The sequence below is a fragment of the Lissotriton vulgaris genome, chromosome 6 (genome assembly GCF_964263255.1).
Source record: "Lissotriton vulgaris chromosome 6, aLisVul1.2, whole genome shotgun sequence".
Taxonomy (NCBI): Eukaryota; Metazoa; Chordata; class Amphibia; order Caudata; family Salamandridae; genus Lissotriton; species Lissotriton vulgaris.
Genome location: NC_141694.1, coordinates 571,163,792 through 571,190,146, shown reverse-complemented (window position 1 = coordinate 571,190,146; position 26,355 = coordinate 571,163,792). Strand labels below are relative to the sequence as shown.

General features: G+C 43.3%; 1 protein-coding gene across 1 annotated transcript in view; it reads right to left on the bottom strand.

Moving 5' to 3' along the window:
- Positions 1–26,355, bottom strand: part of CYB5R4 (cytochrome b5 reductase 4) — a 1,096,982-nt gene that overhangs the window by 930,118 nt on the left and 140,509 nt on the right. Inside the window, exon 3 of the mRNA XM_086926570.1 lies at positions 14,071–14,171. Within this exon, the coding sequence (XP_086782696.1) occupies positions 14,071–14,171 (101 nt within the window). The remainder of the gene's footprint in view (positions 1–14,070; positions 14,172–26,355) is intronic.

The window sequence follows — 26,355 nt, the reverse complement described above, 5'->3', positions numbered from 1 at the left end:
GGGCACTCCCTGGGCCTGATATGGAACCTGCATAAGCAACTTGACGCCACCTAGGGTACCCTCAAGAGAAGTCTCCTTCAGCAAGAGTCCCTCTCGTTCACCCACCCTGGAGCTAAAGCGAAGCTTAAAGCTATGCCAGCTGAGCGTCCCACACTTTTGGAAAGGCTGAGATGCCATAACTTCTTAGCTCATTCTGCACGTATGCATGCCACAGCAGATAAGGCAGGCAGGTTGCTTGCTTACCTTGTCTGTCAGGAGCACCTCCGTAGTCCAATACACGCCATACGAGACAACTTAGGGCTCATGCAAAACACTCAATTAAAATTTCACACAGCCATGACTCACCACTTTGCCTCCCTCTATACATTCCAGGTGTATGGTACTCCCCAGCAAATCAGTGCCTTCTTAGACGCGATTGACCTGCCCACATTGGCCCTAAACCACCACCAAGCATTGGACTTTCCCATCACGCTAGACGAGGTGCGCGACGCGTGTTGTCCCTGGCATCCGGCAAGACACAGGGACCAGACAGGCTCCCCACCGAGTTCTTTAAGACATTTGCTGACACAATCGTGAGCCGTTTGCATGCCCTCTTTACCTCAGCGATCGGAGACTCCATGCTTCCGCCTTCTTTATACAATGCAATCCTGGTCTCTCTGCTGAAACCAGGGAAGGAGCCCACATCCTTGAGTTCCTACAGGCCCCTATCAACCTTAAATACAGATTATAAAATACTGGCAAAAATCATGGCCAACAGACTGGCACCCTGCACACCTACTCTGGTCCATATTGATCAAAACGGATTCGTCCCAGCACGGGGCACCTCCCTTAACCTCTGTCGCAACTTTAGAGTAGCCGAGTATGCCCCATCCGAGTGTCCACACTTGGCTGCCTAGTCTTAGACCATGAGCAGGCATTCAATTCTCTTGAATTCACCTTCAGGAAGAACCTCAAGACCTGGCTCTTCGACTGAACCGGAGCTGCACCCCCCCACCCCAGCGCCTTGAGACCCTCACGGGTGAGTAGAGCGCTTTATAAATCCCTGATTGATTGAATGGATTGATTGATTGAATAGGATTATCTTTTGCCACCTTATCTAAATTTGGCATTGGCAGTGGGCTGCGGGACCAGGCAGGGATGCCCGCTGTCTCCCCTGCTCTTCTTAGCGGTGGAGCCTCTGGCCATGACAGTTCGGGCCCGGGTAGACTCGGAGATCACTCTGGGGGATGACACACATGTAATATCCTTTTATGCCAATGACATTCTGCTGTATGTCAGAGACCTCCTCGCTATACCCCCCTTCGTTAGGTCTGATACTGTCAGCATTTGCCTTAGTGTAGGGTCTGCGCGTTAATGCCCCGAAATTGATACTGTTTCCTTTTGCAGTGAACACCCCGGAACCAAGCTACTCACTAAATGGCGATCCAGCAATATGGTGTGTTGGCACTTTCCATTATCTAGGTGTACATATCTACAGCAATAAAGCAGTCTTGCTAGATAGCAATGTTACCAGAGCGGTGACTGCCATCCAATCCCAGATCTCCTTGTGGAGGACTCTGCCACTTCCATCTCTGGCAGAATTGCCCTTTTCAAGATGGTGATCTTACCTCGGCTTCTTTATTACTTTACAAATTTTCCCCTTTATTTACCTGCTGCCTTTATTGGTAAGTTGGGAAAAAAAGTTCGAGACTTCATTTGGGGGGCTTCCAGGCACAGGGTCTCCATTAAGAAGATCTATCTACCTACCGGACAGGGCGGCCTTGTTTCTCCCAACTTTGAGCAATGTTATCTAGCTGCACATTAGGAGTTGATTGCCAAATGGTTGGCCTTTCATTATCTTACGGTCACGGCCACTACTCTCCCTTCTTTATTACGCCCTGCCCTTATACACCTTTTTCATCCATGCGTGGGACCCAAAGACATGGGCTCCCTGCTGCTTTCAGTGGCTCACAAATGTTTTCGTAGGAGTCTGTTCCTTACCCGTGCCACTGAGCCTTATACCTCTTCTATACCCCTACAGGGAACCCACAGGAGTCAGCTTATTACTATGACTGCGGAGCTATGAGGCTGGGACACAGCCGGCATTCAAGATACTGGTGATCTGTTACGAGATGGAACTCTGATCTCTCATGCCGAGCTGGTGGAAGGGGAGGGTCTTCACCCCGGGAGTTTCCTTCTACACCACTTGCTTATAGTCTTCCTGTCTTCCGGGTGGGGTAGTCTAGCCACAGAGCCTCCTGTGCATCATACGATCCAATATCTACATATCATGGGAGATGGGGGCCGACTGGTCAGTCCGCCAACATACTGCAACCTCTTTAAGCCCTTTAAAGGTACACAAGGAGGAGGACCTGGGGCACGTCTTTACCGAGCCAGAATGGGTGGCTGTCCTGGAGGGCCCCTCCCACTTCCCATGTAACCAGCGCTTCCATCAGATACAGTTTTTCATACTCCACCGGCATACCTGACTCCAGCCAAAATCAATAAATACTGTCGTCAAACAGACTCACTTTGCCCCAGGTATCACTCAGCTGACGCAGACATATTGCACATGATATGGCAGTGTCCGAAACTTGCTACATATTGGAGCGAGGTGGCCTCAATCTTATCCATCTGATATACCTTTTAGCTGGGAGGTTTGCATCCTTTATCTGTTTAAGAGGGGGAGGAAACACAGGGCCACTTCCTGCTTCCTAAACTTGGGCCTAGCCATTGCCAAACTTATAATCACTAAACATTGGAAGGCATTGGATGCTCCACAGGCAGTAGCCTGGCGCCACTCTCTAGTCAACTGGGCCAAGGCAGAGAGCGTTGCCCTGCACAGGGAAGATCTGTTGGGACTCCACAGATTCCCCCTGGCCATGGAATGGTAGACCATTCTGTTGTAGCTGCTGAAGTCAGTTGAATCAAAAGGGGGATCCTCACCAGGGAGAGATGATGCCACTGAGGAAGGGTTGCGGGTGGCTGGGCTAGCCTGACTACACCCTGATGAAGTCTCTCACTTGGGTCTCTCCTCGGGCTGACCTGCACAAATGAGAGCCACGTTAAGCATGATACGCGCACATGGGCGGGTGTGGGTTGGGAAGGGTCTAGCAGCTTTTCACTCACAGTTGCGTCTCCCTTCCTTCATCTTACTTTGTCCTCATTAGGTTAATCCCCACCTCCACAGTTCAGGTTTACATGGAAATACGTGCAGAGAGCATACAAGTTTTGAGTGAAGTCATGCTTAACATAGGATGTATACACCATAGAAGTATCCATTAAGAAGCCTTCGCCTGTATGAACAATCTTCTGTATCTCTCTGATATCATGCATCATACTCATGGTTACACACTGAAACATAAAATGTAACTGTAATACATATATGAGCTATGTCTAACTGTTATGTATCTGTTAAATAAGCAAAGTGACTATAAACAGAGTTAAAAAAGAAGAAGTGGCAAAGCCCAGTAAGTCTTTTATATGAGCCAGAACCTCCTTGATTTAATCTGGTTGAATATATATGCCCCTACAGTTTCTGTGGCTCATCATCCAATCATATCCTTTTTGAAGTGAGCTCCTTCTCCTTTATGGCCGTATCCACAGCCTCCTTAATAAGGGATTGCAGGTCCCCTCTAGAAACATGCAGCAACTCCTCAGACCCCCCATGCTGGGGGGCTGAAGATTCGTTTGCCTTTCCTCTCACTTTGCCACAACTCCATAGAGCAAAAGTTTAATGCGCTAAAAGCAGCCTGTATTTCCTGTTTAAATAATGTTACGAGGCAACCAGATAACTTCCCTTGAGATTAGGTAATTCGATAATACCTGCCGCCTTCCTACGTCCAATGCGTGCTTCAAATACACCAGCAGGGGCTTAGGATGCCCCACATTCAGCTCCCAATCGAACCAGGCAAAGATGCGGCGCACCTCTCTGCCCCAGCTCCCCACATGAACAGGTAGGACATCCTAGGCCGGTGCATCTATATAGAGCCATTCATTTTATTTTATTTTTTATTTTATTTTATTTTAGAGGTTTTATATAGCGCTGGCTGGACCCGGGGGCATCAGAGCGCTTTACATTTTGCGAGCCAGACGGTCAAAAAACAGGGACCTCAAAACATAACAGTATAGTTTATACACAACATATAAGTCAACATATGGGGGACTTCAGGAAGATAAATATGGGAAGACAAAAAACACCATACTGTGGAGAATGTGATAATTATAATTACATAAGGCACAAGATTAAGAAGAGCGCTGGGAAAATAGGGCAGACAGGAAAGGGAAGCTAGTGGTCAGTTAGGTTGATAAGGAAAGGGAGGGCAGGGCAGTAAGTGGAGGGGGTTGGGGAGGGATGATAAGGGCTGAGGGTTGACGACGGATGGGGGGTGCAAGGGAATGCGAGGGTGGTAGACAGGGAGGGGATGTGATGAGAGGAAGGTAGTGCTGGTCGCGAGGGGGCGGAAGCATCTACGGTCGGACAGAAGTGGTCGGTGTAGGGGAGCAGATAGAGGTTAGGGTCCCCAGTATTTATTGAGGAGATGTAGTTTGAGTTCTTTTTTGAAGCTAGAATAGGAAGGATAGCATCGAAGGTTAGTGGGAAGGGCATTCCATATGGAGGGAGCATTGCCGGGAAAGGATCGAGACTGAGTGGTTTTCTTTTTCAGAAGGGAGGTATAAGAAGGAAGGAGTTAGTGCTTCTCAGGGATCAGGAGCAGTCGGCTTTACTAAGTTTGTTAGTGAGGTAGGATGGTGTGTTCTGATGGAGAGTTTTGTGTGTAATGCAGGCAGTCAATGGGGAGCCATTTAAGGGTTTTGAGGGCAGGGGAGATGTGGTCGAATTGTTTGCAGTCTGTGATAAGCCTCGCTGCAAGGTAGGTGTATCTTGATAATTCCAGTAAGTATGGCATTGCCGTAGTCAATTCGAGAGAGGACAAGGGATTGGACAGCTAGTTTGAAGTCATCTCTTGGGATGAAGGGCTTGATTTTCTGAAGGTGGCGGAGAGTGAAGAGGGCCCCTTTGGCAAAATTGTTGATGTTGACCTTGAGGGTGAGGAGGTTGCCAAGGGAGATTCCTAGTGATTTGGCTGAGGCGGACAGGGATACGGAGCAGTTGAGGGCATTAAGGTCTGAGATCCAGTTCTGAATGGGGAGCTGGTTGTTTTTAGGGGAAAAAATAATAATTTCGTTTTTTTGGGGGTAAAGATGGTAGTTCATTCCGGCTTGTTTGAGAATGAGTGCAAGGGGTTCCATGAAGAGGTTAAAGAGAGAGGGAGAGAGGATAGATCCTTGTGAAACTCCTAAGGAGGTGGGGGTAGGGTTAGATAGGCAGTTATGGACTTTGATTTGTTGAGTGCAGTGTTGAAGGTAAGAGACAAACCATTTGTGTGTCATACCATTTAGGCCGAATATATCTTTAAGAACATTTAGTAGAGCAGAGTGATTAAAAGTATCAAACATTGCGGAGATATCTAGGAGGATCAGAAGGCTGGATTCGCCATTGTCGAGTGAGTGGTGGATGTCGTCTACAATGTTGAGCATGGCGGTTTCCGTACTGCATCCTCTCCTAAAGCCAGATTGGAAAGGGTCAAGTAAGTTAAAGTGTTCAATGTGTCTGTCTAGTCGGAGAAGGAATATGCTACTTACCAGTATGCATCTGTTCTTGGCATAGAGGGCTGCAGAGTGGTACATTATGAATAGATCGCCATCTGGTGTTGGGCTCGGATGATTGCACTTGTTTTTCTCTTGGAGAGTCTTTTGTATCTTGATGACTCTTCCTTTGGTTGCTAGTGCGCATGGGCATCGGCTCCATCCTTAGATTGTTTTGCCATAGTAGGGTTAGATGGAGTAGTATGATAGAATACAGATAGAAATGCCCATATAAGTGTATCTAAATAAGATATTGTTGGAACAGACACAGGTTTCCGGGGAGGCTGGGAGGGCATGTACCACTCTGCAGCCCTCTATGCCAAGAACAGATGCATACTGGTAAGTAGCATATTCCGTTCGAGGCATATGGGCTGCAGATGGTACATTATGAATAGACTATACAGCAGTTCTCTCCCTAGCGGTGGTCGCCCGTGCCTGTTGCAACAGTCTGAAATAAAGTCTTTAGTACAGCTTGTCCCACTCGAGCTTGTTGTGTTGTGTGCACATCTACACAATAGTGCTTTGTGAAGGTATGCGGTGTAACCCAGGTAGCTGCTTTGCATATGTCATCTAGTGGAATGCTTCCCAAGAATGCCATAGATGCTCCTAGTTTATGTTTAGAGTGAGCTCTAGGAGGAACAGTTAATGTCCTCTTTGCCTTTAAGTAGCATATTTGTATACATTTTACAATCCATCTGGCAATGCCTGCTTTAGAGATGGGATTGCCCTTATGTGTAGGAGAAAACGCTACAAATAGCTGTTTTGTCTTTCTGAAAGTTTGTGTTCTTTCTATATAATACAATATTGCCCTTCTGACATCTAATGTATGTAGGGCCCTTTCCGCTACCGTCTGTGGTTTTGGAAAGAAGACCGGTAGTTCCACTGACTGATTGATGTGGAATGCTGAAATTACTTTAGGCAAGAATTTTGGGTTTGTTCTAAGAACCACCTTATCTTGGTGTAACTGCATGAATGGTTCTTGAATTGTAAACGCTTGTAACTCACTTACTCTTCTGAGTGAAGTGATAGCTATGAGGAAGGCCACCTTCCATGTGAGGAATTGTATTTCACACCTATGCATAGGTTCAAAGGGTGGTCCCATTAGTCTGGTAAGTACTATGTTGAGATTCCAGACTGGGGAAGGTGGCAGTCTTGGTGGAATGACTCTTTTGAGTCCTTCCATGAAAGCTTTAATTGCTGGTACTTTAAACAGGCAAAGATGTTGCCTGTTTTGTAGGTACGCTGCTATAGCTGCAAGATGAACTCTGATAGAGGTATATGCTAAGTTACATTGCTGCAAGTGTAGTAAATAGCAAATAATCTGTTTAGTAGATGCGTCCAGAGGGTTGATGTTATTAATGTTACAGTGTACAGCAAACCTTTTCCATTTTGCTGCACAGCATGCTCTGGTGGTAGGACGTCTTGCTTGTTTAATGATTTCCATACATTCTGGAGGTAAATCTAAGTATCCAAACTCTATGACCTCAGGAGCCAGATCGCTAGGTTCAATTGTTTGGGATCTGGGTGCATTATTTTTCCATGGTTCTGTGTAAGGTGCATGGGTAATAATCTTAGCTTTTGGTGTGGCACCTGTGAGAGTTGTAGTAGCGTGGTGAACCACGGCTGTCTTGCCCACGTGGGTGCTACTAGTATCATTGTCATTGAGTGCTGTTGCAGTTTCCGAACCACTAAAGGAATTAGTGGGAGAGGGGGAAAAGCGTAAGCAAATTTGTTGGACCAATTTATCCATAGTGCATTGCCCTGGGACCGGTGGTGTGGGTACCTGGATGCGAAGTTTTGGCATTTTGCGTTCTGATGATTGGCAAACAGATCTATCTCTGGTTGTCCCCATCTTTGGAAGAATGGCTGCAGTATTTGGTTGTGCAGCTCCCATTCTTGTACTTGTTCTGACTCTCTGCTTAGGATGTCTGCTATCTGATTTTGAACTCCTGGTATGTGTTCTGCTAACAGATAGATCTTTTGAGGAATGGCCCATCTCCAAATGTCCTGTGCTAGTTTGGATAGTTGGAGAGAGTGTGTCCCCCCCTGTTTTTGAATATAATACATTGCAGTCATGTTGTCTGTTCTGATCAGGACTGCCTTGTTTGTTATTTGCATTTGGAAAGCTTTTAGTGCTAGAAATACTGCTAGTAGTTCCAAGTAGTTGATATGCAGTTTCTTTTGCTGCACACTCCATTTCCCCTGCACTGTGTATTTGTCCATGTGTGCTCCCCATCCGGAAAGCGATGCGTCCGCTGTCAGTATCGCTTGTGGAATTGGTTCTAGGAACGACCATCCTTTGGAAATGTTTGTTGTGTTCCACCACTTCAGAGAGCGATGCGTACGGTCGTCTACCAACACCAGATCTGTAATCTGACCTTGAGCCTGATTCCACTGTGTCGCTAGACACTCCTGTAGTGGACGCATTTGTAGTCTGGCATGTGGTATTAGTAGTATGCAGGAGGACATCATGCCTAACAGCTGCATAAACACTCGTGCTGGTAGTGAGTGTTGTGGTTGAAATCTTTGTATTAACTTGACCATTGTCTGTATCCTGATTGGATTGGGGTATGCTTTGGCTCTTTCTGTGTCTATAGTAGCCCCCAGGTATTGTTGAATTTTGTTTGGTTGTAGGTGGGATTTATTGTAGTTCACCGTAAACCCTAGGTGGTGCAGCAATTGAATGGTCTTCTGTGTGTTGTGAAGGCATTCTTCTTGTGACTTGGCCTTTATTAACCAATCGTCCAAGTAAGGGAAGACATGTATTTGTTGTCTTCTTAGGTGTGCTGCCACCACAGCTAGGCATTTTGTGAACACTCTCGGTGCTGTTGTGACACCGAACGGAAGGACTTTGAATTGATAATGTTGTCCTTCCACAACAAACCTTAGGTATTTTCTGTGGGCTTTGTGAATTGGGATGTGAAAGTAAGCGTCTTTTAGATCCAGTGTAGAAAGAAAGTCCCCTTTCTTCAGTAAAGAAAGTACTTGTTGGAGCGTGACCATGTGGAAATGTTCCGAATTTATGTATGCATTGAGAGGTCTGAGGTCCAAGATTGGTCTTAGGGACCCGTCTTTGTTGGGGATTAGGAAGTATAGAGAGTATACTCCTGTCCCTTGTTGATGTTTTGGAACCTTCTCTATGGCATGCTTTTGTAGTAGTGATCGTACTTCTTCCTTTAACAATGTGAGATGGTCTTGACTCATTGGACGCGGTTTGGGGGGGATGTTTGGTGGGGTAGCAGTGAGTTCTAGGCAATAACCATGTTGGATAATTTGTCTCACCCACTTGTCTGATGTGATGTTTTCCCAGACAGGTAGTAACTGTGCTAGACGTCCCCCGACCGGTGTTATGTGGTCTGGGGGAAGTTGTATTAAGTCACTGTTTTGGGGTTGGGGAGTTGCGGTTGTTATTATTTCCGCGACCTCTACCCTTGTTGTTGTTACCTCTGTAACTGCCTCTTGAATTACCTCTGGGTGACGTTGGTGTAAAAGAGGTGGATTGCTGACTTGTTCCTGTACTTTTTGAGCCCCCTCTATAGGTGGATCTACGAAAGGAACCCCTTTGTGTTGGCTGTTGTAATGCTCCCATTGACTTAGCCGTTTCTGTGTCCTTTTTCATCTTTTCTAAAGTCTCATCTGTGCTTGAGCCGAAAAGTGTCTTCTGATCAAAGGGTTGGTTCAATAAAGATGTTTGTACTTCTTGTTTGAACCCTGAAACTCTAAGCCATGCATGTCTCCTTAACATGACACTGGTGTTGATGGATCTTGCTGCAGTGTCTGCCGCGTCTAGGGCGCACTTAATGGAAGTGTTAGTTATTATCTTTCCTTCCTGTATTAGCTGATCTGCTCTCTTCTGATGTTCTTTGGGGAGATGTGTGAGGAGTTTTTCTAACTCATCATAATGTGCCCTGTCATAACGTGCAAGTAGCGCTTGTGTATTGGCTATACGCCAGCTATTTGCCGCTTGTGATGCTACTCTTTTGCCTGATGCATCTATTAATTGTGACTCCTTATCAGGTGGAGGGGCTTCTCCTGTAGATAATGAGTTCGCTCTTTTGCGAGCGTTTGAAACTATAAGCTGGTCCAGAGGTACCTGCCCTTTGATAAACATTGGGTCCTTTGGAGCTGCATTATATTTTTTATCAATTCTTGGGTTTAACACCCTAGCCCTCACTGGGTCTTTGAATATGTCTGCTGTGTGACTGAGAAACCCTTCAGCATAGGTAGAGTATCTGATGTTCTTTGTGCAGTAGGTAGTGTCTCTAATAGGAAATCCTCTACCTGAGGTTCTGTATGTAGATCTACCTTATGATATTTTGCTGCCCTATTAATGAGCTGTACAAACCCTGTGTTATCATCAGGTGGTGAAGGCTTTGAGGGATATAACTCTGGGTCGTTGTCATCATCTGACCCTGCGTCATAATGTTCCCATGGGTCATCCTCATCTGGGATAGTGTCATCATGCCCATGAGGTTCCCCCTCCCCTGTATCACTGTCTACATCTGACTGAGGTGTAGATGGTCTTGGTGTAGAAGGTGGAGGAATAGTTGGCATAGTGTGAGGAATAGGAGAAGAGGGTGTGACTCTAGGTTGGGGAGAAGCAGGAGGAGTTGTATTTGTCCCCATTGTTCTCTTTTTAGAAGGAAGAGGTTTGTGTTCTAGCTGTTCATTCTTCCTCTTCTTCGTCACTACTTTGCCAGTTTGTGGATTGATGAACAAAATCTTTTGTTTCGGATCTGTTTGCTGCTCCTGTGTCGGTAGCGAAGCTTTTGGTTCCGAAAGGTGCCTTTGCTTTCGATGGTCAATGTTCGGTGTTTTCGGCACCGAGGATTTGCTCGATTCCGATTTTTTCGGTGTCAAGTGAGTCTTCGACGTCGAAGCATGTTTCGGTTTCGACATGGAATGTTTCGATGCCGAGCTTTCCCTTGCATGAAGCTTCGGCGTGGAAGTCGATGTCGACCGCTTCTCGGATCTGACATGGTGGGAGACCGAGAGTTTCGGTTTCAGTTTCGGTTTCGTTGCCGGGCCCGAAGGCGGGGCGTCGGAAACTTTCTTCTGCGGTTTGACCGGGCTCGAAGGCGGGGTCGTTACCACACGGGGTTGTTTTTTTGGTAAGGGGACGTCGTCACTCACGGTTTGTTGCACGTCGAGTTCCTTGACATCCGACTCGTCCTCTTCCGATCCCGACTGTTCTTTATGATCCTCTTCTTCATCGAGGTGCTGGTCTTCGAACAGCTCCGGGATCGCCTTCGACTGCATTCTGGAAACCTCGTGTCTTCGAGCTCGACGGTTTCTAATCGTCGACTTGGAGGAGAATGCTGCGCAGGCTTCGCAGTCCCTGGATTCGTGTTCAGGCGATAGGCAGAGGTTGCACACCTCGTGTAGGTCCTTGTGTGGGAACTTAGCACCACACGTTGGACATTTCTTAAATGGAGTCCTTTCCATGGACTCCGGGCTTGACCACGTCGAGAAAGGCCTCCTGTTCGTCGACGTAGATCAAAGTTTTTCTTCGATGTTGGAGTCGAAACGCGTCGGAATGGAAATGAAATCGCGTTTGATAACAATACCGTCGAACTTGAAAGGGAATACGCGCCGAAAAGTCACTTCTTTCCGAAGTCGATCTGGAGCGCTTCAATCCTCATCCGAACCCGATGGCGGAAAAAAACAATCTAAGGATGGAGCCGATGCCCATGCGCACTAGCAACCAAAGGAGGAGTCACCAAGATACAAAAGACTCTCCAAGAGAAAAACAAGTGCAATCATCCGAGCCCAACACCAGATGGCGATCTATTCATAATGTACCATCTGCAGCCCATATGCCTCGAACATACGCATTTTTCCAGGGCTTTAGAGAGAAGGGGAAGGTTGGAGATGGGACGGAGATTGTTGAGGTCATTTGGGTCCGCCAGTGGATTTTTGATAATGGGGGTGATTTGTCCAAGTTGCAAGGAAGAGGGGACACAGTCGGTGGCAAGGGAGGGGTTGATAATAGCGGTCCAGGGAGGGGTGATGATATGTTTGAGGTTTTGGACAAGTTTGGAGGGGAGTGGGTCTTTGGTGTGGGAGGAAGGCTTAAGTTTGGTGATGATGTTGAAGACGTCTCTTTCGGTGACTGGCTGGAAATTAAGCCATTCAGCAATATTTTTAAGGAGAGAGTTAGGTAGCTTAGGGTTCCGGAGAATGTGGGACAGGGAAGGGAGAGGGAGATCAGAGTTACGGTGGGTAGTAGCGGGAGTAAGGGGAGTTATGATGGAGGTGGGGGTAATAAGAGAGATGTCAGGAGTGGTGGTAGGGATCACAGTAGGGAGGAAGGATTGCTCAATCTTTTTAATTTTGTCAGAGAAAAAGAGAGCTATTTCTTCACATTTAGTCGTCGAGGCAGGTGGGACAGGGGGAACAGAAGCAGTTTGATTGCGTACGATGTTGAAAAGTTCTCTAGGCCTGTTCTTAGCTCGATCTAGTTGAGTCCTGAAGAAGGAAGCTTTTTGTCTACAGATGTGTTTTTTGTATGACGACCTAGCAAGTCTGAGGCGGTCAAGGTTGGAAGGGAAGGGGTGCTGTCGCCATGATCTCTCCGTCTGTCTGAGTGTGCGTCTTTCCTTATTTAGCTCTGTGTTAAACCAAGATTTTGAGGGGATATTTCTTTGATTTTTGAGTTTGAGCGGGGCTAGTATGTCAAGGGTATCAATGACAGCTTTGTTATAGTGTTCAGTTAGCTTGTTCGCATTAAGGGAGGGGGGGATGGCGAGAAGTTGGGCATGGAGGTTAGATTCAAGTACGCCGGGAGGAATGTGGCTCAGATTTCTGGTCCGTTTCATGTGTTTAATAGTTTTGGTGGGCGGGGGAAAGGTATGGGTATTTATGGAGAACAGGATGAGGTGATGGTCAGACCAGTCTATGGGAATGATGTTAGATAGGAGGGCTAGATCCTTGCTGGTAATGATAGCGTCAAGGATGCCTCCTTTGGCATGGGTTGGTGCCTGACAGATTTGTTTGAGTTCATTTATTTCGAGAAGGTAAGAGAGGAGGGAGATTTGTGGGATCTTTGGTATCATTCCAGTGGAGGTTAAGATCTCCCTGGAAGATGTTTTTAGAAGTGGAAATTGAGGATTGGTTAAGCAGGTTAGATGGCTCGTCAATGAGTGGGTGGGGATTTCCGAGAGGATTATATATATTGTGAAGGCGGATGGGGTTGGAGCCCTGTATTTTGAGTTCAGCTACAAGGTATTCAAAGGAGGAGAGTTCGGCGTTATTGATAAGGGAGAGCTGTAGTTCGTCTTTAAAGATGATAGCTACCCCCCGCCTATCCTGATGGGTCTATCTTTCCTAAGGATGGAGTAACCCGGGGGTACGAGAAGGTCAATAATGCTTGCAGAGTGGACATTTAGCCAGGTTTCAGTAAGAGACGCGATGTCAATGGATTCACTAAGGATGGTTTCAGAGATTTCTGTGACATGTCGGGCCGCAGAGCGACAATAAACCAGCATGCAGGTGAGGGGTTTGGGAGTAGGTTTGGGAGAGGCTAGGGTGTGGTTTGTGGTGAGATGAGGATGGGGCCTAGGTGAGGCCGGTGAGCGGGGAGTACAACTCATCCCCAGTATAATGTGGATGTTTGCAAAGGGGGAGGCGTATACACAGTGTATGAGGAGGGAGGATAGAAGTTAAGAAGGTCAGAGACCTCCCCATGGGAGAGGGAGCAAGAGGTGCAGAGTGGTCTCTGCGCTCGGCACAGCAGGGGAAATGTTTCCACGGTTTGGAAGTGGGAGGGTTTAAAAGATCAGTGCTAGCAGCGTTTCTTCGGGCAGGGAGGTCGCTGGATTTGAGGATGTAGAAATCGTTCCTGAGTCGAGAGAGATCTCTCGTTAGAGTGGCGAGGTAATGTTCGATGTTGCGTAGGGAGTGTGAGAGAGGAGATGTTCTCACTGCTCCTTCTGGGTTCAGATCTCTTTACTTGGCAAATTATGTTGATGTAGGCTCATTTAAATTGTTTACTCTTCTTAAACAGTGGTTAATGAATAGAGTAATGGATCCCAGTGGGTTGATACATACTATAGCAGGAATCAGAGGGTACCCTGCTTGTTGTAGATGTTATTGCTACTGGAGGGAATTCATCCTTCAAATGTTGACACGAGTACTCATAATTTGTCAACCAAAGTTAAATTAACACAATGCTGCAGCTATTGTCCTTAAATACTTAGGACACTTGATGTATAAGTAAGATCGTATCAATCCTCAGAAAATAATTGTAAACATTATCTGAACCAGCTAGATGTGGAGGGGAAGTAGTAGTCTAGTGAGTATGTTCTGATCTTTGAACCTGGGCCCTGTTTTCAGTTTCCCAACTAAACCATAAACAATCTCCAAGTATATCAGAAAAAAGTACATGTAGAAAAACTGTTCCATTGAAGTATTATTAGCCTGCACATAGTAACAGTTTCGTACCTGGTCAAACAGATCGGTGCCATCTGCTCCTGCAGCCTTCATCAGCTCTTCCTCCCCACCTGGATGATACTCCATGTATGGGGTGACATTGTACACATGCCCTGAATGACAACAAAAAAAGTGATTTTGAAAATATTTCCCCCTACACTTCTTTAGCATATTTTTAAACCCAGAGTGCAAATATTTACATCAAACTGACACATTCCTCTCTGCTATAGAGTGATGAACAGTACTGACACATTTTCATGCACTTGACAGCACTTCTTATTAACAACCTACTTCATCCTAACAGAAGTAGATCATGCTGGTGCAAGGGTGGCTGCGTTGGTGCTAGGCTGCCGAAACGGCGCCAGTGCAGGGGGAAAGGACAGGAATGCACGATATTACATAAATAAGGTGCATTACTTCCCTTTCACTGTGGTGTTGGGCAGCACAGAAAATGCATCTTAGGATTGTTTTGTGCAGGAAGATGCCACTTCCTGCACAAAAACAATCATGCCGACAACAGAGGCACCCTTGCAGGGTGCATGCGTTGGTGCTAGGCTGCCAAAACAGCGTTAGTGCAAGGGGAAAGGACAGGAATGCACTGTATTACATAAATACAGTGTATTTGTTCCCTTTCACTGTGGCGTTGGGCGGCACAGAAAGATGACTTTCTGCACTGCTCTACACCAAATCCCCATAAATAAGGGCCTGAATTCACAATGAAGGTTATAATATCTAGGAAGTGTCAGCTACGAGGATTTGTTGTCATGCAAATGAAGTATTCAATCGGTATAGACCACTAAGTTAAGAATCTAATGTATGAAAATGTACTGTGAAGATTGCATACCCTGTTATAGTGGGAAAACAGGGCATAGAGGTTCCTATATTCAACCTTCATAGAGTTTGACATTGTAGTGATATGTTATTGTTGAGGTTGTTTTATCCAAAACACATTATTAACCATGTTTACTGAAAGTGTGTGGAGAGAGCTTACTTCCTCAGTAAAACGTTTAGACATATTAAAAACTGTTATCATTTTAGAGAACGTGCTCTAACTGAATGGAATCATAAATGCAGCTCACACAGAGAAAATATGTTAGCATAAGGAATGATTTTCTTACTAAATTATTTAACAGTTAGGTTTCACTCTGCAAAGAGGTGTTTTGCAGAGAGTGCATGTTGACATTAAACTGAAACATTCATGGAGTGTAAAGATGTTTGAGACAGACTCATGGTATCAAATTACACCTTATTTATCTGCTCACTGTTAAAATGTGTGGTGTTCTTTGCTGTAATTACAGAGGGTTATTTTTCATAAAGCAATCATACATGTCGTTTACTCAGAGAAAAGGTCTGTGTAGTGGGATGGGGTTCTAACAAAAGCCTTTTAGTCCCAGCATTTAACATGTGGAGAGGTCTCAGTAGAGAGGAGTAGTTAGTAAAGCCCTTCACAGCTATTGTTTAACTAGTAGAGGAGTGTGAGGAAAGATGGTGTGCTCTTAAAAAATGGAACAATTCACTCTGTATTGACTTGTATAAGAAGAAGTTACTCTACGTTGCTGTCTGTAAACCCATTCATACACCATGTACTGGCAGAAAGGATGACTTTGTGCAGGGCTCAATTACTCATTAAACCCTTTACATCCAACCTATCTCTACAGATCTATCACTAGAGTGAATGTTCTTACAGAAATGACCCTTTCACTCTGTAAGTGTATTAAAAACCAACAAACATCTGGAAAGAAACAACCTGCTGAACCCTTCCCAATGAGGATTCAGAGCCAACCACAGCACTGAGACGGCCTTGATCACAGCGACAGGCGACATATGCACTCTACTCGACAGAGGAGAATTGGGCGCCCTGATCCTTCTCGACTACGCAGCCTTCAACACCGTCTCCCCCCACACACTCATCAAATGTCTGCACCAGGTTGGAATCAAAGAGGACTCTATCAGATGGATGGCATCATTCCTCACGGGCGTACAAAGAGAATCCGTTTCCCTCCCTTCACCTCACGCACCATCTGAGGAGTCCCTCAAGGTTCGTCCTCCATCCAACCCTCTTCGACATCTAAATGACGCCGCTAACAGACATCATTAGCACCCGCAACATCAACATCATCTCCATTGGTGATGACACCCAGATCATCGTCTTACTCTCAGCAGACCCCAACACCATGAAGTCCAGCTTCCACGACTGCATGAAGCATGTCTCAGCCTGGATGAAGGACAACTGCCTCAAGCTCAACACAGAAAAAACTGAAGTGCTAATTTTTGGCAGTGACCCTGCCCTCTAGAACGACTCCTGGTGACCATCGGAACTCGGACCCAAACCCACAGCGAAAGACCACGCTGACAACCTCTGCATCATTCTAGACAGTGAACTCTCCATGAAAAAACAGGTCAATGCTGTCTCCTCAGCATGCTTTCACACTTTCCGCATGCTCAGCAGAATTTTCTAATGGGTCCCCATCAGTACCAGAAAAACAGCGATGCAGGCTGTTATCACTAGCGGTTTGGACCAAGACAACGCACTCTATGCAGGCACCACCACTGAACTCATGAGAAGAATTCAGACAATACAGAAGTCAGCAGCCAGACTGATCCTCAACCTGCCCAAAAGAACCCACATTCCCCAGCACCTGAGGGGCCTCCACTGGGTTCCCATCCAGGAAAGAAGCCTTTTTGTTCAAATTCCTGACCCACGCCTAAAAAGCCCTTCATGACTAAGGACCTGCGTACATGAACCACTGCTTGAACTTCCACCAACCTTCCAGATATCTCCGCTCTGTCCACCTCACCCTCACACAGACACCGCGCATCCACTGATGCTGCACCAGAGGACACTCCTATGTAGAATTCGAGACCAAGCCCCGGAACACCCTCCCCCTACACCTCCAAACATCTCCCTCACTGACAGACTCCAGGAGACTGCTCTAAACTGGACTCTTCTCCTAAAACCACAGCTCAGCACCTTGATACCCTCACAGGTGACAAGCTGCGCTTTACAAGTACCGTATGACTGATTGATTGATTGATTCAACCAAGTTTTATATCAAACTTTACAATCCCCCATCTCCTCTGTGATGAAATGTAGCAACACTGAGGCTAGTGTTAGCCTGAGGCCTAGTACATACACGCTTTACTCTGTTCACAGATATGAGTAGAGACATTACTGTTTAAAAAGCTATCTAACACAGGAGGTACCTGGAGCTACCATGCAGGAGCTACCATGCAGAATGAATAGTTTGCTGAAATATACTAGCACAGGGCCTACTTATTCTCTCAATGCTACTACACAGACTGTCTATGCTGCTCACAGAAATTATTACACAGGGCGGTCTTACTGTACTGAATTCAACAGGTCATTAACTCAGACAGAACATGTTTAGAAAGGAGTGAATTTCTCAGCAAAGCATTTAACACCCACACTTCACTGTGAATAGATGTCTCAATAGTGAGGCTATGATATTATTTTAAAAAGGAAGCATTTAGCATTTTTACACTTATGAGAAAAGTAGCACCTCTCTCCTCAAACTGATCAATAAAGAATGTGTACCTGTGATATTACAAGGCCAAGTGTTTGGATGAATCCTTCTACATACATACTTTATCCTCTCTACAACTGTCAGTAGAGAGACAGATGTTTCTCACCCGAATCATTCACTCTCTTCACTCTCATGAAACATCTCCAGAAATAGATGGCTTTATTACTAAACCCTTCACACCCACTGTTCAACCTATACTGGTATGCCAGGAGACATGGCATCCTATTATAAAAGTGAATCATTCACTCTGTATGGACTCATATAAGACGGAGTAACTCTTTCATAAACACTACCACAGCCAAACTCTACCCTGTTTAAATTAGGTAGGAGAGGGCCTAGTGTTTGTCTAAAACTTTGTATACTAACGCTTTACTCTCATCAACGTTATCAGTAGAGGCCTTGCTGTCTGTAACCCATTCAAACACCATGCTCTCTCAAAGGAGATGCCAAGTAGAGAAGGAATCTTTTTGGCAGAAGTGAGCCAAACTCTCTGCATACAATTCTATTGCAAATCTCTGACTTTCCATAAACGTTTACTATCCTCCATCTTACCTGTGATAAAATGTACTAGCAGAGGGGATCATGTTTGTGTGAGATCTTGAACAAACACCCTTTAGTCTGATCAGAGATATCAATAGACAGCTTGCCGTTAATAAAGCCATGTAACAAAGAAGGTACTAGTTCTCAAAGAACTTCTACACAAAGCATTAGCTCTCTGTTGAGCTCTCACTTAGAGAGACTGCTATTACAGGGTAGTATGAGAGAGGATCACTGTTTGATGAAAGGTGGTGGTAAGAGGTTTGCCTTTGTAATGGTAGATGATCATTCTAAATGGACATATGTGAGTTTTGTGTGTGAGGTAAAGTCTAGTACTGTAATTGAATTCTGTGAGGAGTAGAGAAGGGATGGGTACCCTGAAGAAGTTCAAGTTAGTAAAACAATTTTCTTCAGTATTTCTGGGGAAAGTAGAAACACACTTCCAGTACTGAAGCATTTTTTAATGAGGATAGTTTGTTACAAGAAAACGACTTAGTGTTTGCAATTGACAAAGAAGGTCGTGCTCTTGAAATCAATGAAGGTACACCAATTGAAAAAGAAAAATTGTGCAGAGAAATGTAGAAGAAATAACTAATGAAGATGTATGTTTTGACTGGAACAGGAGAATAGTAGGCAATGCATGTCAAAAGTCTATTGACAAACTTAGGCTATCCTTAAACAAATACAACAGAGGTACTGTGAATCAAAAAATGAAACTACTCTATGGCATTAATTGTTGTCAATTTAGGAGATTGATAAACGTTTAAGGACATTCGTTGACTTGCTTATTACAACAGATTTGCAACAGTACTTTCCATCATATACGGATGGTGTCTGTTCAGCACACTAAAATATGTAATCTAGCAAGAAGATTATATTTCGCCAAAAGTCTAGCTCTCCAGCTTCAGGAACTAAATGATATGTTATTAAGACATACTCATTCTGAAGTTAGTTCTGTTCTAGATAATATTCCGACGATATGCTTTGAATCTGAAAGGTCAACTGAAGATGGTTGTGGAGAACAACACTGACATTTCTAATACTAGCATAGTATTACAGAATTTTAAAAAGGAAATTCATGCTTTCGCAAGACCAACTGCAGAAATTACAGACACAATGTGTGCTTTTTGCATGCAAACTCACTACAAATTATAAGTTAGAAAAAATTATATTTGTGAAAAAATAGAAGAGACTGATCTAGTATAGTGGTCTTTAATTGATAGGTGAAGATCAATATAATTTGTGCATAAGTCAGATTGTTTGTAAGTATCGTACTGACAAACTGGGCTATAATAAAATTCCTGGTAAAGATGTTTATAATAAATAAGAAGCTTTTCAAATTCCTCCAGAGCTTGGAAACCTGAATATCTATTAGAGTATTCTCTTAGGGGCAGTACATCCCTTCCAAGCAATTGTTAGGAGGGAGACAAAGAATAAGAAACTACCTCCTTCTAAACTGCTAAAAGGTCTGAAGAGTAAAATTATGTATTTGCCTTTTAATATGAGGAAGAATATTGAAACTATAGGAGCAGATCGAGAAGAAAAAGAAGCAGTAGTGGTTCTAATAAATGGAGTACCTACTAAAGAGAAAATAAATTGGCAGGAACTTGTTTGCATTGACAGTGTTTAGAGAGATCTTTGCAATTACTTAAAATAAAAAACATGTTGTATGTGTTGATGTAGAGGGACATGCTACCAGTGTGATAACAGAAAGATCCACCTCAGCTGCTTCTGCTCAGTTTGAAAATGTTGACTTAGGTAAAGCACAAGAAATATATGAACATTATAGCATTCATCCTCTACACGCAAGAGACATGCTGGGTAGTGCTTTAGAACTGTACCAAATGAAGCAAGCCAAAGGAGAACTGGCTTGTGTGTATGAAAAGCGCTTAGAAGCACAGTATTCTCCAATTTTGTTTCCTACAGGAGAAGGTGTTCATTATTATGAACGCCCAGTATAGATTTCTGCATCAGAATATAGATCAAGTTGATTATATTTTGAAGAACCACACTTAAGGCAAAACACACCACTCATTTTCCACCTTTTGTTTGAAAGTGATCTGTCTGTTCTATCTTATGTTGAGAGCCATGTAATGAGAACAGGGACATGGTATAATTACATCACAGATTTTGTGCAAAGAGTACATGGTAAGACAAGGTACTAGAAAGCAATTTGATTAATATGATGGTTTGCCAATGTGGTTCCAATGAATATTGGTTTCATCCCACGGTGAGCTATAGTCCATGTTATGCAATTTAGGTGCACCTACCTGGTTTGTTACTTGGAGCTGTGCAGAGTATACTTAGGATGATCTTCCTGACTTTCTCAGGCAAACTAATACAAACATTGCAGAGACTGATTTCAAGACTGCTGGTAAATTGAGTTCAATTGATCCTGTAAATGTTTGTAACAAAAAGAATCTACCACTGGATGAAGTTGTGGACTTTTTCTGGAAAAAAACAATACCAAGGTAGAGGTACACCACATATACATACGTTATTTGAGGTGAAAGATGCACCAAAGTTTGGCAAAGATACTGATGACTCAGTGTTATCATTCATTGAGCAGTAGGTTACTTGTGAAATTCCAGATGAGTCTCAGAACAGAACTCTTAGGCAACAAGTCATCCGATTTCAGTCCCATAAATGTGGCACAGATGTCGACAGCGATACAGAGCAAAGGGGAAATACTACACTATGGGGCTGATTACAAGTTTAGCAGTGCAGGAGTGGGCGGTATGCCACCACCCTGCCCCTGCACTGCCGAGACTTGTTGCCGCCCACCTGCCAGATTATGAAAGTAGTCTGGGGGGCAAGTGGCATAGCAGTCCTGCAGTTCTGCCTCTTTCAAAGGTGGTGGTGCCTTTGGAAAAGGCAGTGCAATGGGCCCGCACAACTAGGTTCCTGCAAGGCATGGACTCAAAAGACCATGCTGTGCAGGAACTGTTGTGCATGCGCACAGGGGGCACATATTATGCTGCCCTGTGTTCATCAATATGTGAGGTGTCACGGGGGCCCCGTAGGAACCCCTTTGTTCCCTCTCCACCACGGTGTAAATGGAGTAGGAACCTCCATGACATCACCGGCTGAGAAGTAACTCGTAATATGCTTGGTGGAACCATGGCGGCCTCGCCAAGCATACTGCGGCCTCTGACCACCACAACACTGCCAGGGAATGGTCTGTCCCTGGTGGTGTCAGTGGTCCCAGGTGGTCCGACCGCCCAACTTGTAATTGGGCAGTCCGACCACCAGTGCAGCGGTGGCTGGACCGACGCGTCCCTGCGAGTCTGGTGGTCCTCCGACCGCTAGACTCGTAATCAAGCCTTAAGTGTCATTTTGGATTCGCTAGGTATATAATCTCCGAAGGGATAGTGAACAGTTTTATGTCTGCAGTCAGACACACTGTTACTGGGAAATAAAATAAAATCTGAAATGAAGTGAGGCTTCGAAACCCCTCAATGGTTACAATCATGTAATCCTGTTCATGTGGAATGCCAACACTGATATTCAGTTTGTAGCAGGCAGTTCTATTGCTGTAATTTAATACGTCACTTCAAACATAACAAAGTCAGAAAATACAGAAATTAAGGATGTATGGCAGCAGAGACGTCTTTAAGTAAAAAGCTTTACATTTTCAGTTTTAAGATGCTATCACACAGGAAAAGTGGATCTTATGAAGCTTGGGACAAACTCAATTCTTCAGCTTGTACAGAAAGTCCAAATCAATAATTTGGCCTAGCTTAGGCCTGGCATCAACAGGGAAACATGTGTTGAAACCATTTCCTCAAATTGAGTACAGAGCACAGTTTGATCCAGAAAACACTGAGCTCTCTAAAACAAATATGATGGACACTTATTATCCTAATCCCCTAGTGCCCATCTAGAAAATCTATGTTTGTAGGAAGTAATGCAGTACTATATATACAGAAATAACACTGATGAAAACATTCAACAAGGAAAGTATGGGGTTACTGGCTATAATGGATGTTTAGTGAGATATTGAAAACCAAGTCTCATTAATCATTGTAAACTGAGCTGCCAAACAGGGGAGAAAAGAGAATTCTTTTTTCTGGCTCTTTTGCAACTTTTAAACCTTGGCATTCTGAGACTGAACTGGTAGGGGACTATGACTGCTACGAAGATGCTTTCAAGGCAGTCAAAGATACTATTCAATGTAAAGTTTGCCAACATATCAAAAAAACGTAAATGAAGAAATTTAACAGATGAATCTATTTCTATAGAAGCTGCAAAGAACTGTTCACAAGACAGCCAGAGCCTAGTGCCTAATAGTCGGGATCCCTGTGCCCAGCTTATGATTGAAAAAAGAGGCATCCGTAACTATGAATGAAGTAAAAAATGCTATGGGCCAAGCATTGATTAAGACAATTTGATCTCTTAACTGAATATAGAACAGCGAGAAATATTTCAGCAAATAAACAAATATGTAGTGCATGGCCTCGTACATAATAAGTCTGAATGTTCTGGTAGAACATTTAAGCCTAACTTCTCTATGTTAGCGGTCAGGAAAACATTTTCTAATTAAAGATCTGACTGCATTTGTTTACAGGAAGATGAGTTGTGAGCCTTCATGTGTTGTGACAACTTCTACTGGACTAGCTGCTCTCAACATAAAAGGAATCACAGTGCACAGAATACTTATGTTGCTTGTTGGAACATGACAACAAATTACAGTACCTGAAGTTATCTGGGAACGCTTGTCATGAAGTGTCCAGAGTTCTAAAACAATGTAAAGTTCTCATTAAGGATGAGGTTAGCATGGTATCTTACCTAATGCTAGGGTCTATTAATCTGAGGATGCAATCGGTCCTCAGAACTGACTATGACATTCTATTTGGTGGAAAAGACGTCCTAGTTTTTGATGACCTTCTAGAGTTGACTCGGGTCAAAGGTCATTCAGTTTTAAGAAACTTCTTCATGAAGAAACTAAAAAGTCAGGGGGAGTATTGGAAATGCTACATATGGTTAAATTTTCAATAGGCTAACTTGACACAAAATATGAGACAGGCAGCAGATGTAGAGTACGGCAATATATTAAAAGATACAAGAATAGGAATTATTTGCAAAAAAGCCAAGAACGCCAGTTGCTTCTAACATGGTTAGATCTCTATTCCAACATACTAACGCACCAGCTTCTATAACGCAAAATCTTATGAAAACTCGGAAACAGACTGGTTGTCTCACGCCAATATTAGACAAGTGCACATATTTTAACCTAAAAGTGCTTCATTTGTAAAACAGGAGTTTGGCACTCTTACCAGTACAGCTAGAGTGAACATCAAGGTTTAAACTTACCACTATGTCAATCAGAGGAAAAGAAACTGGGATCACTAGAACAAAATCATTTCACATGCTGCTGGTGTAGAAAAGACTCCAAACCTTTGTACAAATTGTACAATAATTTAGCGACACAATCTGAATGTCAAGGAGGGATTAGTGAATGGTGCAATGGGGAATGTCATAGATTTCATTACATATCCTAACAAAGCAGAATACAAATATATTATGATGAAATTTCATCATTTTGAAGAAGGTAAAAAGATTGGGAGGTGTACTGCTGGATTGGGAGGTGTTTCTGTTGGTAAAAGACCTGTATGTGAAAAGACAGCAGTTTCCTCTCGGCTTGGCCTATGCTGTTACCATTCACAAATCTCAAGCATTAAGTTTGGATGCAGCAATGATTACTATAGGTCACACAGTGTTTAAAGAAGATCTGTCTTATGTTGCTTTATCACAGGTAGGTCATTATCAGGGTTGAACCTTCTTGATTTTGATGAGAGCAAAGTCAATGCTGACTCATCATGAGTGATAGAATACAACTGTTTGAGAGGACTGTATGCTCCTATTCTCAGTTTATATCCCATGGTTGTCAATCATCCAAATTATACAAAGCGAAAATGTACTGAGATTGTAGATTTTTCAAAGGTTTCAAAGCTAAGTGGCGAATCTACAAAGAGTTCCAAAAAGCTAAAACTAATCTAGTCATCTAGTCAGTAATGTAATAAGTTTTCAATTTTCTAACACTTACGGAGTTTCATATTACTGTAATATAATACTTAATTTTCTATTATACCTACAACCAGTGGTTGAAAAAAAACTTCAAAAGAGAGACAAACTTTATGTCAAGTGTTATGTTCAGTTTAGTACACACTAAAAAACTTGTGTGCAATTCATTTGCATTTATACGTGATATAGTGGTCAACTAAATCACATATAAATGCAGTTAACTTACACACTCATTTTATAGTTGACCACTGCAATAGTGGTACACAGTTTAATATGAATGTGCAACAAGATGCACAGGAGTTTTAATGATAACTGCTAAATGTGTTTGAAAATGAGGGAATTGTAATAAATCACTTCTTTAAAACAAACTATTCAAAGAACCATGAGTGTGTCAATTGCTCCTATTCAGGCAGAACAGACAGTCAATCTTACCGATTTGTGTGATATACAATAGCAAACTGCAAGTCAGTGGCTTTCTACAAACGTTTTGTGAACGCTGTATAGAATAACTCTACCCCAGATTGCACATCAGATCGACGGTCTACATTAGTTGTAAGACCCCGTTCAAAATATCTTATTGTCCTGCTACAAAGTTAGAGCTGATGGAAGCAAAATCAATGCTGATATCACCAACTTTAAAGCTGGGCGGATATCAATTCATAAAACAAAGTGCACTTCTGTTGCCATTATTTTTTATCATGGGCATTCAATCAACTCTGGCCAATGTGCAGTCTACCTTAAAAATACATCTGGCTGGACAGAATGTGATGATGCATCTCTTACAGTAAAGCATCGATTAATTTGGAAACTTTCAAATTCTTTTATTTTATATTTCTACAACCATAGTTCTACAGGAATCAATATTTACAAATGTCCATATAGATATAAGTAAAAAGCATGAAAGTTCATTTTCATCGCCTCCCAAAGGTAACAACTATATATGAGTGAAATGTTTTAAATAATAAAAAAAGGAGTTAAAATAAATAAATGAGTGTCAATGTGTACTATATAACAAAGCTGGTTTGTTGCACATGTGGATTTTTTTCACAAATCAAATTAATTTATTTCTGGATTGATGGATTGCATTTAATTAAACTGCACACTGTTAATATTCTGGTGTATATAAGTATACATATTATATCAGGATATATCCAGTGCAAACTCCATTATAAAAGTACGGTCTCACAAGAGGCTTGCAAGAGTAACCCAGGAAGAACTACCCCATCGTCCTGCACATAGGAGATTGTGTGCCTGGCTCTTGCAAGCCTCTCCTGGACTGTAGCAAGAGACTTGTGAAAGGCACCGGTTATAATGAAACCATGTTTACAATATGCGCACATTAGGACAGGTATCGTCATACAGATCATGTCCCTACGTACATGAAATACATATTGGAGAGCTGATATAAAGGGTTAATAATACAGCTAGTATGTCTATGGTCTGGGAAACTTTGTAGGGTTATCTGTAGGAGGTTGTAATAGAACTATGGGTTCAAGAAGATATAAGCGAAAATTCAAAATACAGCAAGTCTCACTAGAGATTTTTTAGGGGCAAAACAGGGAAATATAATACAAACAACATAGATACTGAAACTAAAGTGTAGCTCTGAAAAGAGCACTTTTAAGCATTTTTCAACCATTTGAATTTTTTGTTTTTTTAAAAACTTTTTTTCATTTTTAAATTTTAAAAGAGGGTAGAACTAAAACATGAAATTTGGGTGGGAAAAAGAAAAAATACAACAACTTTTCCTTCAAAACAAACAGGAGAAAAATAGGAAAAAAATAACTGCCGAGGGGGCATTTGTGGTCTTCCACAAGCTTGTCCTGTGCAGATCTGCTTTTCTCTGTTGAAAACATTATCTGTTTACCTAGGCAGAAACAAGTGATTTAGTAAGATAAGAAAGTTTGTTGTCTGCGTCTGCACTAGGGACCTGGGCAGGCAAAGTGTCTCTAGATTCAAATGATGTGGAAGCACATGAAGAACTGTCTAGTTCTGCAGCAAAAGCTATCTCTGACCTAGCTAGCCTTTCTGGATACATGGACCTTAAGTGCCGCCACATGCCTGTAGTGTGCATACTGTACTGTTTTATTTCTACTCCTCCAGCTAAACTCCTCCTTGCAAAGATTGAATATCACAAACTTTGATGAGTCTTTTTTGTCAACATCAATCAAGGGAATGTAAGAAGTGGGAA